This window comes from Alligator sinensis, unplaced genomic scaffold (assembly GCF_000455745.1).
Source record: "Alligator sinensis unplaced genomic scaffold, ASM45574v1 scaffold611_2, whole genome shotgun sequence".
NCBI lineage: Eukaryota > Metazoa > Chordata > Crocodylia > Alligatoridae > Alligator > Alligator sinensis.
Window position 1 is genome coordinate 4,059,847 of NW_005841869.1, and position 15,517 is coordinate 4,075,363.

General features: G+C 59.5%; 1 protein-coding gene across 3 annotated transcripts in view; it reads left to right on the top strand.

Annotated features, from left to right (window-relative positions):
- The first annotated feature begins 10 nt into the window (after positions 1-10).
- The window catches only part of MVB12B (multivesicular body subunit 12B), a 75,751-nt gene continuing 60,244 nt past the window's right edge, over positions 11-15,517 (top strand). Inside the window, exons 1-4 of one of the 3 annotated variants that reach the window (XM_006016923.3) lie at positions 11-3,335; positions 4,349-4,471; positions 10,934-11,041; positions 14,126-14,222. In XM_006016923.3, the coding sequence (XP_006016985.1) occupies positions 4,358-4,471; positions 10,934-11,041; positions 14,126-14,222 (319 nt within the window). In that variant the 5' untranslated portion in view covers positions 11-3,335; positions 4,349-4,357. The other 2 variants (XM_025194532.1, XM_006016924.3) reach the window with 2 other exon arrangements.

Below are 15,517 nucleotides of genomic sequence, written 5' to 3' on the forward strand. Positions count from 1 at the left end.
GACGGCCCGAGCCTGCGCCGGTCGGTCCCCACGGCGGGGTGCTCGTGTCCAGGGAGCGAAGAAGGTGCATCGAAGGCCTCGGACCAGGAGCTGGCGCAGCCCTGGGATCCGCGGGGACCTCCTGCCACGCAGCAGGACGGGCCCGAGCCGAGGACACGCGAGTGCTGGGCGCTGCTGGCAGGGGTGGCCACGTGCAGCTCCCCTGGCTGGGCTGGACCTTGGCTTCCGCTGCTTGTTGGCCTTCGTCCTTCGCAGTGCTCTGCCCAGACACAGCCTGCCCCGTGCTCCGCTCCGAGCCCCCAGCCGCCCGCCCGCCCGCCCTGCTCTCATTGCGCTGGTCACTCTGAAGGGCAAAGAAGTCGGGACCTAGCGGTGTCCACCGGGTTCGGTGACAACCTCTCCGAGACACCACCCAGCGCCTGGCTCCAGATCGCCGTGCTCCACATCCAGCCCCAGCCGGGGCCGTGCTGCGGTGAAATGTGCCTGGTGCAAGGAGTGCGGGCCTGCACCTCTGTGGGTGCCACCCCCAGACCCTGGCCCTGCAGGGATGGCAGCGACCTTAGTCCTTGCTGCATCTCTGAGCCCATCGCCTCTATCCGGCCGGCTCAGCAGGCCAGGGGCTGCGCGGCGTGAGAGCCCAGCTGGGATCGAGAGGGCCGAGCCGGTCGCTCTGGAGCTAGCAGAAAACATGCCTGCCCGTCTGCTGCTGGGTGCTGCTGCCGGCTCCCCCTCGCCCCCCAAGCCAGCATCGTGTCTGACTCGGCCTTGCCATGGCGGCGCAGAAAGCCCCGTTTCCTCTGCTCGCAGCCTGTGCCGCTGCTGTGATAAAAGGGCTTTGTGTGAGCTGTGACAATGTGAGGATTGATGCGGCTCCTTCCCCCGCTGCCGCGCTGAGAGTCAGACGCCCGCAGAGCTGCTCTGCCTTGGAGGTGGCACCTCGGTGACAAAGGCACCTTTCTCCCTGTCATCCAAGGAGGGCAGGTTCGTGTCAGCTGTCATAGAACGAGCGATGCACCTCCATGGAGCTATACCCCAGGGCACAGCCAGCAACTCTTGCCTGTGCTTAGCCCCCTCCCTGCCTCTGTCACGCTTGGCACTTTGTTCCTGGGCTCGCGGAGGGGCTGGCGCTGCCCCTCGAGCGTTTCAGCCTCGGGCCTGGTTTGTAGCAGCCCATCCCAGCCCGCAAGTGTAGCCGGCAATGCTCTGCTGGCAGTACCCAGCGTGCCCTTCCAACGAAGGAGTGCCAGCCTTGTCTGCACGGGCTGTCCGCCCTTGGCACAGTGGTGCTAGCACAGAGCCCTCGTGTGAGTGACCGGTGCAGCCCACGTGACCCATGCTGGGCAGGGTAGCTACGGTACGGTGCGGTGCCGTCCCAGCATTGACAGGCCCACAGAGATGCTGGTGTCCAGGATGCCTGGTGTTTCTTTCCTGGTTTGGCAAGGGCTGCCCCCCGGTACCCGGCTAGATCACTTCCCGTGCAAAGTCCTGTGAGCAGCAGCCCCCTTGCTTGCTCCTTGAGAGCGGGACCCTTGATGACCTTACTCCAGGGCAGTGCTCGTGTTCCCTGGCGCCAACCCATGCAAGCCATTGCATAGGCAGCAGCCTTGCCATTGGGCTGCCGCATCCCAAGCAAGGCGTTTGGAGAGGCATGCTTGGAGGTAGGGCTGCAGCTCTCCTCCCCCGGCGGCTGGGCCCTGGGCAGAGCACGTGCCCTGCTGCTCTTAGCCCCAAGGCTTGGTAGATCTGCCCCCCACATAGCGCAGGTGAAGAGCTGGCCCTGGGCTTTCTCGTGAGGAGGCGTTGTGGCGGCCTACAACTTGCACAGCCAGCTGCTGGCTCCAGAAATTGCTGGGGGCTTGGGAGCAGCTGGGAGACGGGAGTTGTTTTTGATCCTGTACCTGTGAGAGTAGCAAGTGTTCTGGACCGTTGGCTTGTGAGTGAGGGCCTGGGAGATGCTGCAAGTTGCTCCTGAGGTATGCTGCAAACTCGAGTTCAGCTCCACCAGACCCCGTGGCCCCAGGCAGCCCCAGTAACTTGCAGTGTCCAACCGGTCCCAGAAGCCTATGGCTTTCTGGGGCTGCTTTTTCATAGGAAAATCCCACGAACAGTTTCCACCTCGTCTGACTGGCTGCAGCAATCCTGCACCGCTGCAGCGTAAACCTCAGCTCCCTGGGAAGCATCCAGTGTGTCTGGGGCTGCATCTCCCAGTGGCTGTGGAGGTGAAAGAGCTCCAAGCATCTTGAGATGCATTTCTGCGCTGGCTGCTTAGACAATGCTGGGAAACTCGGAAGGGAAAGAAAAGCTGGAGAGGGCGGAGAGATGTCGACCTTTCCAGGACCTTCCCCAGGAAGGAGCGCTGCGTGGGACTCGGCCGCACCCCTGCAACTCAGATGAGCAAGAGGGGCCCTCGAGGGTCTCCCGACTTGCATGCGTTTGAGCCTCAGCAAGAGCGCTGCATTTGTGCGAGGAGTTGTGCTAAACGCTCTGGTTGTAGGGGAGCTGGCTGGAGAATGGCAAATGCCTTCAGCTTTCAGATTCAGCGTGCATTTTCCAAACTGTCTATGGGTGCCACAAGGTAAATCAGAGATCTGGAGGACCCTTCTCTTGCATTTTGACAGCAGAAGACGTGACGTCTGAAACTGGGGGGTGTTCTGGGCTTGCAGAAGCAAATCGTGCTATTTGTCACCTGTCAGTTCCCTTTGCTGTGGATCTTGGTCACTAAGCCACCTGGGAAAGGATTTATCAGAAGCTCTGAAGTAAAGGTCATGTATTGTTGTTTAAGTTTGAATGACAGTATTTCAGGGTCACAGAATTTGCGCCTTCCATTGGCGAGCGGTTTATTGCAAAGCCTTTGAGAGGCAGCAGGCTGCAGACTTTGCCTGGGAGCAGGTTAGTGTCTGTGCTAGAGGAGCAGTGCCCGCCGGCCGCAGGGCACCTGTCCCGTGGCTCGTCCAGGCTGACCGCGGGAGGGCGCGGAGTCCCGGTGGGCAAGGGAGGTAAAACGTCGAGGGCTCAAAATGCAAATTCCTATTTTCCAGGTTGCTAGGAAACAAAGCGAGCTGCGCCTTGGCTTGGCTCCATGCTTGCCGGGAGCTGGAGCAGGCGGTGGAGCAGAGCTCTTCCCTGATGCCAGCCCAGTGGCACTGTCTTCTGTGACACTGTCCAGGGTCCCTGCTCCTGCGGTCGGGAGCGCGCGTTAGACAAGCGTGCTCGGTGCAGCTTGCTCAGGCCCCAGCGGCGCGTGTTGCCTGCAGCGAGGTGTTGCTCTGACTGAGCGTTGCGAAGCGTAGAGTGCGGCTCCTGGCACCGGTACGCCTCAGCCTTTTGTAGAAGCAGTAAGTAACCAGTCATCCTTGGCCTGAAAGGTGCTGGGTGTGATGGCTGTGCAGCTGGGCCTGCCTCTAGGTAGCTCTCCTCCTCGGCTTGTCTGGCTTCCCTGGTGTGCTGCGCTCCCTCCCTCGTGCACCGAGCACGGCCCTCTGTGCTCCAGGCATGGGGCGGTTTCCTGGTGCATCCTTCCTTCCTGGGAGCAAGGGCGGACGTGCCTCGCGCGCTTAGGCAGCAGCATCCCTTCCCTGCCCTGGGCAGGCTCTTTGCCCCCTGCCTGGCTGGAGCTTTCCCCACAGCTCCCTGCCTGAACCCTGCCCTGCTTCCTGCACCAGCAGCTCTACCAGCCCGCAGTCCCCAGCACCCTCCCTTTGCTCCTCGACAGCGCTCCCAGGGCCCCGCTGTTCTGGAGGACTGGTGCATGCTAGTTGCCTCTGTGCCATTTCCTTGGCACCTGCCCTGCTTCCGGGGTGCGAGCTCTTGGGAGAGGGAGGCAGTGTGTGCTGGGTAGGAGCCCCGTTGGCTGTTTGCTGGCCGTGTGCGGGCAGGAGCAAGGAAGGGCTGGAGTCCCGCGGTAGAGCCCCTGCGTGCCTGACAGAGCTGGGAAGGGAATCCTTAACACAAAGCCTTTGGAAGCAGCTTCCACCCTGCCTGAAGTGGCTGAGTCACCCCACCCGCCAGAGCCGAGGGGTGCAGGGTGCTTCGTTTGGGGCATGCACTTCAGTTCTCTTAGCGCCGCTGGAGGAGCCCTGCCCAGCCCAAATGCTCCGGGAGCGGGGTGGCTGAGCTCAGGAGAGGCTGTTGGCACTGGTTCCAGTCCCGTCAAACACGGCAGAGCTGTAACTCATTGGAGGCAGACGCTACCGCGGTGCGGAGGGTGTGCCTGGCCGGGCTCTGGGTTGGGTTGGGTTTGGTTTGGCTGTCAGTCGCGGCACTGCAGCCTGGGCTCGCTTGCAGGCTGCTGCAGGGGCTGTGGGAAGGTGCTGCCCCACAGCCCCCTGACACTGTTTCCCTATTTCAGGATCAGTCCATGATGCCCGAAGTCCGTGACCTTTCGGACGCCTTACCCGACCTGCCAATGGACCCAATCACCGGAGTCGGGGTGGTTGCCTCCCGGAACCGGGCACCCACAGGTTACGACGTTGTAAGTAGCGGCCTTTCCAGCCCCACCCATCATGCTGTTTGCTGGCGTTTGTTGTGCAGAGAAGCATCTCTCTGCCAGCCCCCTATTATGCTCTGCGTCAGGGGGACGTTGGGCATGGGGGTTTGTGCCCTGCCACTCTGCTCAGGGCCTGGGCTTTGGGAGCATTTTGAGCAGCACTTTCCCCCCACCAGAGTTGCTGGGTGTAGGCATGTCACTCCATCCACTCCACTTGAAGGAGGCTAATTGCCTGGAGGAGGGGTTCCAGAAGCAGCTGGCCAACGTGGCATACAAATTTAAGGAATCCTAAATACTTCTCAGATTATACCCGCCATAGAAACACATCCCGCATCAGGTGTCTAACACCTTGCGGGCCAGCCCTGCCCAGCACTTCAGGATGGAACGCAGCCCCCGCGCCCAACGTTGGCTGGAAGCTGGGAGGTGGGCACAAGTGCCAGGGTACTCTGGTGAGTGCCACTGAAGTGTCCAAGTGGGCAGCTCGATGTGGGCTTTCAGCAGCTGCTTAACTCTTGGAGTGCATGGGCAAATGCCTTGTGGTCATTGCGAGGCTTTTTCCTGAGACTAGTGATCCAAACCAGGGAGAGAAGCTGTGAGCCTGCGCTGGAGACCTGGCTGCACTGTCAGCGCAGCCCAGCGCCAAGGCCGGGGGCTTATCCACTCTCCCATCCTCCGCTGTCTTGTCTCCTTCCGTGGGCCCAGATCAGCAGTCCCTTGAGGTCGCCACGAGGAATGAAACCCCGTGAGAGCCCTGGGCAGGACAAGAAGCAGGTCCCTAAGCCAAGCAAATCCTCCCCTTGGCCCAGCCCAGAGTGTAGCTGTCGGGTATGAACATGCAGCTCAGTGCATTTGCTTGGCCTCATGCATCCGGCAGAGTTGAAGAGCTGAGGAAAGCCTGAAGTGCCCAGAGCCAAATGGTGCGTCTGGGGCAGCACATGCTCACCCTGGCTGGGCTCGGAGGAGCCCCCAGCAGGGTGACCCGGGGCCAAGGCGTCTCAGAGGGATCGCTGGTGATCGCGTCTGTTACTGTCACGTGGCGGGGGCGGGAGCAGCTCCCCTTGGCGTGTTGGGGGCCCCTGGAGCCAGTGGGATGTTAACGCTGGCTGCCTTCCACTCTGTGCTGCATTGACTAACGAAGCATAATCCACCCCGTGAGGGCGAGCAGCCTGGGCAGGGAGCAGAAGCCTGCAGGGGGGCAGGTAGATCCTGTACAGATCCACACAAGGCCTGACCTGAACCCCATGCACCTAGGAAAGGGAGCCTTTCCACAGTCTTGAGTGGGCATTGGGCTCTCCACAGTGGGTGGCAGAGCTGAGAACAGATCTGCAGGAGTCGGGCTCCCAGCACTAGCTGGAGCAGCCCCGTGGCAGGGTCAGGGTGCTATTTCTGCCCCGTGGCCACTGGAGCAGGGCCTGCACTTGCTCTGCTTCCCAGCCAGTCAGTGTGGAGGCTGCCCTGCATGACCCCAAAAACAAGGCTGGGCAGGAGGGGCCTGGGTGGGCTGTGGGAGATGCGGCAGTGACGCAAGGGCCCTGCTGGGTCAGAGCCTGGGGGAGCGGGGCCCAAGCTCTCGTGCTGTGGCAGGGCAGCTGTCTCAACGCGCATGGCTTCCCCGTCGGGCGCCAGTGAGAGCCACTGCTGCTAGCAACGGCGAGGCTTCACCTGCACGGAGCAGCCAGGGCCTCTTCTCGCCCACCTGCAGCCAGCTCCACACTGCTGCATGCAGCTGCCGGTAGGGCTCGTGCCTCAGGACTGGCGCTGCGCTCGCAGCCAGCTCCCTGCGCAAGGTCTTGGCACAGGGAGACCATGGGCCACCTTGTGCTGAGGGCAGCCGGGGAGGGGAGGGGCGGGCAGGCAGGGACTCCTGTGGTGTCAGGCTGGGCCCAGTGGCGACTCGGGGCAGGGCTTCCTTTCCAGCATCCCGTGTGGTTTCACCCTTGGTCATGCCCCTGGCTGACACAGCTGTGAAGGATGGGTTGTGGGGAGGTCTTTCCTGCTGGGTCTGTGCTAAGCTGTGCACAGTGTTCCTGCATGGCCTGCCATGGGCTGGGCACTGAAGGAGTGCTGCAGGCCAGCACCCAGGTGGTGAGCGGGGGGGAAGAGAAAGTGCTCAGTTCTGGCAGGAGATTGAAAAGAGCAGGATCCCTGGGGAAGCCTGAAGGTTTACCTTGCATGCGAGAGCTGCCTTTTTAGGAGCTTCCAAGGGCTAACCAAGTCCCCCAAGACTACTTAAAAGCCTCATTTCGTGACTTCCTGGGAAACGAATGCTTGCCTCTGGTAGCAATGTGAATCATTAGATTCATAGCTGTTAGGGGCTGGAAGGGACCTTACAAGATCATCGGGTCCAGCCCCCCTGCACTTGGGCAGGAAAGACCCCAGGAGTCATCTAGCATGGGACTGGCCCCTGCAAGGGGGTTATGCCCCCTTAGCGGTGTAGGGCTCCCTGCTTCGTGAGTCGTTGGCCAGATTGCAGCCTCCCGTCTGGGACGCTGGCTCCCCGGGGCTTGTGCTGGCCAGTCTCACAGGAGTCATGTCAGACTTCACCGTCCCATCTGTGTCTGAAAATGGGCTTGCTGCTCTTTCAAGCGAGGCCCACGTTTCCTATCCCTCCCAGATTAGAGGGAAAACTGTGTTAGGTCCCTCTTCGCATACAGCCACTTCCACTGTTTCCCAGCTGTGACGGTGGTCCCTGCTGTGTGTGAAGAGCTTTCACATGGCAACGAGGAAGAAAAACATCCATCTTGGGAAAAGGCAGCTAAAAGTGTGTGGGTGGGCAGAGGGGCTCGGGTCTGGGGCAGCGCCTCGGTCTGCAGGCACAGACTGAATTTCAAGTTTCCCTTGGTGTCAGCCTTTGCTTCTGTGAACTGTTCAAGGGGGTGGTGGATCCGCTTGCACCAGGACTTATGTGTGTGTGCGAGGGGTCGCAGGTGCTCCATGGATTAGATAATGCCCCCCTACACCACCTCCTTAAAAATACATTTGGGTTGAATTTGGGAAGCTCAGAGAGCTTTTTAAGAAGTCCGAATTTAGTGTGACTTTCTTGCCATGGGCTGTGCTGGGCAATTTGAAAGGCACGTGGATGTCTGTGCCTGGTGTGTCGGGCAGTGAGCGAGGGGTCGCGCAGTGACCTTTGCTCCCCTGGGTGATAGGGTGGTCAGACCTTCCTGCCTCGCGCTTTGGGGCAAGTGAGGGTTTCCCTGTCAGCCCTCAGCTCTCTATCTCTCTGCAGGGTGCCGCTCTGTGCCCAGCCCCTGTGCTCAGAGGTGCGTGGGGAAATGAGCACGTGCATGGTCCTCTGCACTGAGGGAGGCTTCCTCCATTATGGCAAAGCCTTTTCACAGGCTATGCTGTGGCCTGCTGGGGATTCACTGGGGCCGGAGGAAGGGGACCCTGTGGGGCCTGATGCTGCTGCCTGCGCCAGGGAGGCAGGGGCAGGCCCAAACCCATCCAGGGGACAGGCTGTAGGTGCGCTGCCCTGGGCAGGTTCAGCCCCTGTAGCTGCCGATGGGGACAGGGGCTCCTCTCCTTGTGCCAGGAGGCAGGTATTGATTTAGCTGCTGATGTTGTTCTGCCACGGGGCCGTACGAGCCAGCACAGTCTGGGCAGCATCCATGTGCCCGTGTGCCACGCTGGTGCCAGGCTTAGTGCACGTATCTCTGCCTGGGCACTCCTCGGTGCAATGACTGAACATTCCTGCGGCCGGATTTCTGGCCGTGGGCTTGGGCAGTGTGTTTTCCTTGGCACTGGGCCTGCAGCCCTCATGCGATTACACCGGTTATCTGCTCCAGGCGTCGGGACTGGCATTCCTTCGCAACAGGTGCTTGCAGCAGCGTTAACTCTTTGGAGCCCCTGAGGACACTTCATTCCTTGGGGCTCTTGGAGCTGCTGCTGGCTCTTGTTGCACTGATGGCACCAGGCGTCTGAGGGGCCGTTGCTTTGCTCCAGGGTCCAGGCGCTGCCCCCACCAGCTGCGTGGCTGCTGCCGGGGCAGCCGTGCCGAGTTCCTCACAGTGTTATGCCTATCCCTTGCTGGCCTCGCTCGCTCGCTTCAAGAACAAATAAATTGCCTGCCTTCAGAGCGACGCCTGCTAGAACCACAGGCCTTGTCTAGACTTGCCATGGCTCCGTGTTGACTCGGGCGCGCAGAGGAAACAGCGAGCTATTCCCACGCTTTGCCTCTCCTGCAGGCTCGCTCCCTGCCGGGCCCACCTGCCCTGCTGGGGGTCCCTCCCACCTCGTGGCCCAAGCAGCACGTGGCGGCTGACTGGCGCCGGCAGCCAGGCTTGCCCACGCGCTGCCACCGTTTCGGTCTCGAGCACGTGGGAAGGCTGATTCCCAGCCTTTCCCCGGTGCGCGCCGGTCCCCCTTTCCCTCCGGTCTCTGGGAGAAAGCTCTAGCCAGCCGCTTGTCTTGGGCCTTTGTCCAACTGGCAGCTCAGGCAAATGACTTGGCTTTAATTGTGACCGTTCAGCATAGTAAAGGAGATTACAGCTCCCTCCCGACATGCAAGTTTAGCTGAGAGGATTGTTCTTGGCGAGAGCAGATTGTTGCAGGAGACCAGCTTGATTTAAGGTGAGGCTTCAAGGCTTGATTCGTGATGGCATTTTCCAAGGGGGCCCGCAGAGGATGTTTGTCTTCACATTCGCTCCCTTACATGTTGTTCCACCCTCCCCTTGCGTCTTGGGGCCAGCCTGCTTTATGGTGCCCTCTCTCCTGTCTCAGCCTCTACCAAGCCAGGCCGTCCCCCTGGCTGCTTCTGTTCATCTTCCCCTTCCTCTGTCCTCAGCCGCCCCTGGCATGCCTGCCCTCCCTGCTCCAAGTGACCGGCAGATGCACTGCACAGTGACTAGCAGCCGGCGTCCCCTGCAAGCTCGGTCCCAGGATGGCCCCCCACGCTGCTCCGTGGCTGCACCTTCCTCTGCCAGCCGTGTCAGGGACTGACCTGCAGATGGCGGGGTTGGTGTGCTGCACGGGCCAGCGTCACCCAGCCCGAGGCTCAGGGGCTTAGCACGGGACAGTCTGGAGCACAGCGCACCCAGGAGATGCTGGACCGGCACTGTCTTGGGCTGTGACGCTGGGAAGCAGCGTCCTGCCCACTTGTCCTGAAGCCCCTGGGCGCCCTGAGCTGCATAAGCCGTTCGCCTGTGCACGTGCTCCCTTGGCTCTGTGGCTTTGCTTGCAGCCCTCGTGTTCATCAGAGCGGCCTCTCTGCACAGACCCGTCGCGTGGCCACACAAAGGAAACAATGGGCTGCCTCCGTGTGAGTGTCGGCCCAGCACCTGGGTCGTGCGTCTCCCCAGCGGAGCCTGTGGCGGGCTTCTCTGGAGATCCTGGTGATCCGCTCCCCCCCCGGCTGTCAGGTGCCATCTCTTGTCAGGGCCTGAATTTTTGTTTCTCTCCCAAACCTCTTGGGACAATGTCTGTCTGGGTTTGGAAGAGTTCCCCGAGGTGTGGAGCTCTGTGCCTGTTCCCATAGGAAAGCCCCAGCTCCTCTCTCTGCTGGTAAGAGGGCTTCTGGTTTGAACAGAAGTGAAAGGGTGGATCCTTCACCGAGGTGCATTGGGAGTGGGTAAGGCAAGCCAGGTGTGCCCCAGGCTGCGTGACTCGAGGCAGGCAGCAAATGTAGGCCATCTCCTGTGGTGGATGGTGGTTGCCCCAGCTGCAGAGATGAGCCACCTGTGCAGAGCTAGGAGACTTCAAAGGAGAACCAGGAACTCCAGCCTGAAGCAGGCACAGCTGAGCTGCTGGTCTGTTTTTCAGGGTGAAGATGGCTCGGGTGCTAGCACGGCAGGCCTTGCTTTGGGAACAGGGGGCTCCCCTGGGAGCGCTTTGCATTTAGGACCCGTGTTCCCGGCCGCGAGTTCTTGTGCACCTCTAAACGGGTATTTCCTGCTCCAGGGGCATCCAAAGTTCCCATTTGCTTGGCAGCCAGAGTGGCTGGGGCGTGATTTAATGGGGATGCACTTGCTGTAGCGTTGTGGCCCGGCTTCTTGCAGTGTTCCTGCTGGCAGGACAGCGCACCTGCTCAGCCTCCCTGCCTGTTGCTGGGGGCTCCTCACCTTGGAGAGGACAATTTCATGTCTCATTAAAACAGCCCGGTGCCCCTGTCTTGCAGGACCGGGCCCCCTGCATGCAAGAGTGGAAATGAGCGCCCGGAGGTGCTGACTCCAAACTGCTGCCTGGTCGCGCTCACCAGAGTTGCTGTGCCCTCGTTAGAATAGCTTTTGTCAGGGTGTCTTTAATCAGTCTCCTCCTCAGAGACCATGTGTTGAGAAAGGCGGTGTTTTGTTTGGGTCTGCTCTTCCTCTTGGAAGTGCCCAGCATTGCACCTTATGAAACAAGCTAATGAGATGTCCAGGGCAGCATTAATTAGGAGGGGCCTGAGGAACCTGTGCCGCACACACCAGCGGTATCCTGCTCACATGTCCCCTCTCTCCCTCTGTCCAGGTCTCACAGACGGCAGATGGCCTGGATGCCGACCTCTGGAAAGACGGCTTGTTTAAATCCAAGGTCACACGATACCTGTGCTTCACCAGAGCATTTTCAAAAGAGAACGTAAGTGTTTGCCGAGTGCCAGCGTGCAAAGCGTCTGGCTTGGCATGTTCCTTGCCCTCCGATGATTCACTTCATGGAGCTCGTGTGGTTGAGGCAGGTGTTTTGCCAAGTCGGGTTGAGTCAGTAGGAAAGCCCAAAGATCTAATCTCTGGTTTAAGTTATTCCACCTCCTCACCTGCCACTTATCCTTATGGAAGACAAATCCCAGCCAGTTTTGCTGCAGTAGGAGCGCACAGAAATCCCTGGGCCTGTTTCGTGGTTTGCCACCCGGCTGGCACTGCTGCCCTGCATGGCATCGCAGCAGGCAGTGCTGCCAGCATCGGTCAGCCACTGGCTTGGCAGGGACAGCAGGGCACAAGGCTCTCGGGCTGACCAGGCTCCAGGCCTGGGCCCTGCCCCGTTCCCCAACAGGATTCCCTCACCTTTGCTGCTTCATGCATGTTCTCGGAACATTTGCCCACATCTCCTGGCAGCTTTTGCATGCATCCACCCTATGATTGCATCCTCCACCACCAGTGTGGAGACTCAGCTTGCACCTATAGGCAGCAGCTGCCTGCCTGCCTGCTTCTCCTGTGAGGAAGAGGAGCCCACGTCCCACCAGTGTGTCCTGTGGAGGGTGTCCCTGGGACAGGGTGCTTTTGGGAGGGGAAGGCATGTGATTTGATGCCTCGTGTTGGCTTGGGATGTTTGTCGGCTGAGTATAATACAAACACTTAGCATTTCCAGGAGAAGATGCTTAATTCTGCCTCCAGTCCTAAAGCCCTGTGGCAACAATAGCCATAGACCAGGTCGGGAGGATATTAAACAGGAGGATTTATGATCACTTGAATATTCAGTTTATCTATGGCTACCTTAAACACGAGGCTGTCAGAAGTAATTACAGGACAGTAGCAGGCGCTGGCTACCAGGGACGATATAAATGCCCCGAGTCGGTGCCTGTTGGGCTCTGGTCATGAATCATTTGCTCAACGAGGTTTGGGAATACGTTCCTCCTGTTTATGAGGTGCAGGTTAAAGGGAGTGTGAGGCAGGGAGGGTTGATGGGGTCTTCCTGCCGGCACCGCCAGCTCTGCAGCCAACAGCTGACTGACGTGGGGCTTGGCCCCGGGTAGCTGCCCACAGCCCCCTTCCCGGTGCGCTGGTTTGTCTTCAGGCCATTCGAGCGGTGCGATCAGGGCCACGTGCCAGCATCCGGCCCTCCTCCATGCTTGCGGGCCACTGGATAAAACTGCCCCGGTGTTAATCATCCTCACCGTTCCCCGGGTGCCGAGGAGTTGCCTCTGTCCCTTCTGACAGCGCATCTCACAAGTGCTTGTCAGCCTCTGTCACAAGCCCCTGTGGACCCCGCAGGCTGTGCTGAGTGGGACCGTCGCTGCCACCGTGCAGGGCTGCGTACTCGGTGCTTGGCAAGGCAGCGCTGTGCTGCTAGTACTCGCTGGCGCTTCCACTAAGCACACTCAGCATTAATCCCCTTCCTGCTGCTTTGGCTGCGGGGCTGGCTGGCAGCACCGGGGCAGGAAGCGCGGGAGAACCACTCCCTCTCTGCTGGGAACTCCCCTTTCCCCCCTGCTCCCAGGCTAATGCTGTGGGAGCCCCTCTCCCCCTCCTCCTTCCCCCCGGAGCGGCTGGCGGGATGCCACGGACTCGGCACAGACTTGGAACCTTTGAGGCTTAAAAGTGCTCAGAGCTGCCAGCAGCACGTTGCATCCTGCCGCGGAGAGATTGGCCTCCGCGGCGCTGGCCGTCGGGCTGCCGCGTTTGATCAGCCTTTCCCATGCCTTGCTCTCTAAAACCGGGGTCTTCTTAAGTTCAGCTCAGGCAGTGTGCGCTGCTGGGCCCTCTCTCAAACCCATCCCACAGACTCTGCGCCAGCCCTGGCCTTGCTCTGCTTAACACGCTCCGTGCAGTCTGTTCTGCTGCCTCTCTGCTGCTGGTGGGGAAAAAGCCGTCGGTTCAGCTGGAAGTCCCATTTTAGCGTGACACGGATGGGCAGCGCAGGTAAATGAAAGATGCGCCAGCAGTCATGCGCGATCTGCCCGTCACCGCATCCATATGGGACACCGGCTTGCACTCAGACATTAGGAAGCTGGCACTGCTTGCTTTCGCAGAGAGGCACGGCGCTGTGTGTAAACTGTAGTGATTGAAAAGAAAACATCTACTTTCACTGCTCGGGAGGTATAACCAGCCCAAACGGCCCTGCCCTCTTCTTTATGTGCTTAATGGTTCCAGCATAATAACCAGAAGGCAGTGTTTGGTCTGCAGTATTTTGCCTGCCCAGATGAAAGCTGTGCATGTCACTTAGCAGCAAGTAAGGATAAAATATACTGACTGAGTTTGATAGCTCAGAATGATCTTTTAATTGTGCTTTGTATTGCACTTATGTTTATAATGGCCCATGTAGTAACTAAAGAGTGTTTTTCTTCCATATCAGAATACTGGCAGCAATATTAGCTTTAATGGGAACTGCAAAGAAAATCCAGTCTCTAGACAATTGTGGAGGCTGTCGTTCTAAATTGTGTTTTTAGCTCTTCAAACCTTGATTAATAGGACACGGCACTGGTTCAGGATTCATATGGATTCCAAATGGAGTTTATCATTCCAAATGGCGCGCTACTTTGGAGTGGGCTTGCCTGCTTTTGGAGCTAGCGCCACATGTATTCAGCGCTAATTATCAGATGCACACAGTAACTTTGGCTGTGCCCACGTTAACATTTCCTGCCACTACTACCATGTAAACATCCTGTGGTTGTTGCCATGTGGAGTGCTCAGGCCATGGCCAGCTTAGCCGCAGCTTTTTGCTTTAGTGGTTGAGAAGGACTGTGGCCTGTCTCCCCACAATGTCCGGCAGGGCTTACAGTGAGAGGAGATGGTGCACATGGAGAAAGCTGCTATAATTGCTCAGTGCGTGGACCGTACGGTGCCCAGTTGCTAGCTGATTGTAGGGCCCCTGCTTGCCCTGTCTCCAGTACATGTGGTCTGGTGAACCACTCAGTTCACCTGGCAGTTCGACGTCCCACTGGAAAGGGGGAGGCTGCGCCTGGATGCATAACGTTGTCACAGCCCACTGTTTCTCCTCTCTCTGCAGAGCCACTTGGGCAATGTCCTGGTTGATATGAAGCTCATCGATATCAAGGACACGTTGCCTGTGGGCTTCATCCCCATCCAGGAGACAGTTGACACACGTAAGTGTCTTGGTGCTGTCACCATTCCCCGTCGGTCAGCAGCTGGCTCTGCCCAGGCACCTGCCGCTTGTGCCTGTTTGTGACCGGGGCCAGGGTGGAGTTCAACACCTGCCTCTGGCCCTGGGAAGGGGCTCAGGCTGCCTTAACAAGCAGGAAATGACGACATGGTGTCTTCTCTGGCATTTTAATGCAGCTGCCCTGGCCACACTCTGCAGTGGGGGCAGCACTCGGCTAGCATGGGGGCAGAGCAGACGAAGGCAGCGCTAGGTGATGCCTGCCAGGGCACGGCTGCAGGCTGTGCTCGCATCGTGAGCGAAGCTGTGACCGGGGATTTCACTCAAGACCTCCCATGTCCCAGGCACAGACTGCACCCTCTGCTCCAGCTCTGGAGGTAACAGGGCAGGCGGGTGCGGTGACCAGCTGGGCACCAGCACTGTGGTGCTGGCTCCTGCCGTTTCATGGAGCCATTTGCCTGAACAAAAGGCCCTTGGTGCCTCATGTCCCTGCCCTGTCAAAGCCAGGCGGTGCCCGGGAATGGCAGGCCCCTGAGAGCAGTGCAGTAGAGAAGCTTTTACGGATGAGTCAAAATTCAACATTAGAAGCTGCGTGAGTCACTGCGGAAGTGCTGCTCTGGTTATCCCCCAGCACCTGCGTGGCTGGGCATGGCCTGCGGTCGCTTCTGTGAACCATTCACAGCCTGCTAGCCTTGGGGAGAGGAGGGGTGCCTGAGGGTCCCACCAGGCACTGCTCCTTTCCCCCAAGCCTCTGCTCCCCGTGGCAAAGGGGAGCATTCCTCCAGAGCTGGCTCTTGTTGCCAGATAGACTCAGGCCTTGGCTCCAGCCAAAGGAAACCCCATGTTCAGGTGATCCAGGAGCAAAATGCGTGTCTGGCCAGGTCCTCTGCCCTCCCCCCATCCCTGTGCTGTCCCCCCTTGCCCCCAGCCCGCTCCACAGTGGGTCTTTGCAGCATCTCTGCTAGCTCCCCCAGGGCCAGAGAGGAGCTGGCCAGGCCGTGGCTGCAGGACTCAGTGGTGTTGCCAAGGGGGCTCCCTGGCCCTTTCTTGAATTCACAGGTCCTTCCAGATAACCAGTGATAAAGGAATCCAGCCCAGCACGTACGTGTGTGTGTGTGTGAGAGTGAGAGAAGGGCTGAATGGAGTCAGAGGGGGGTGGCATTTCAGTCGCAGCCAGCTTAGGTCCAGTAGGAGCCAGTGTCCTACAAGCAGAAGGCCCTACAACCCTTCATGGACTGCTTCCCCAGCAGAGTCCTCACCACATGCACAGCCAGGGAAACC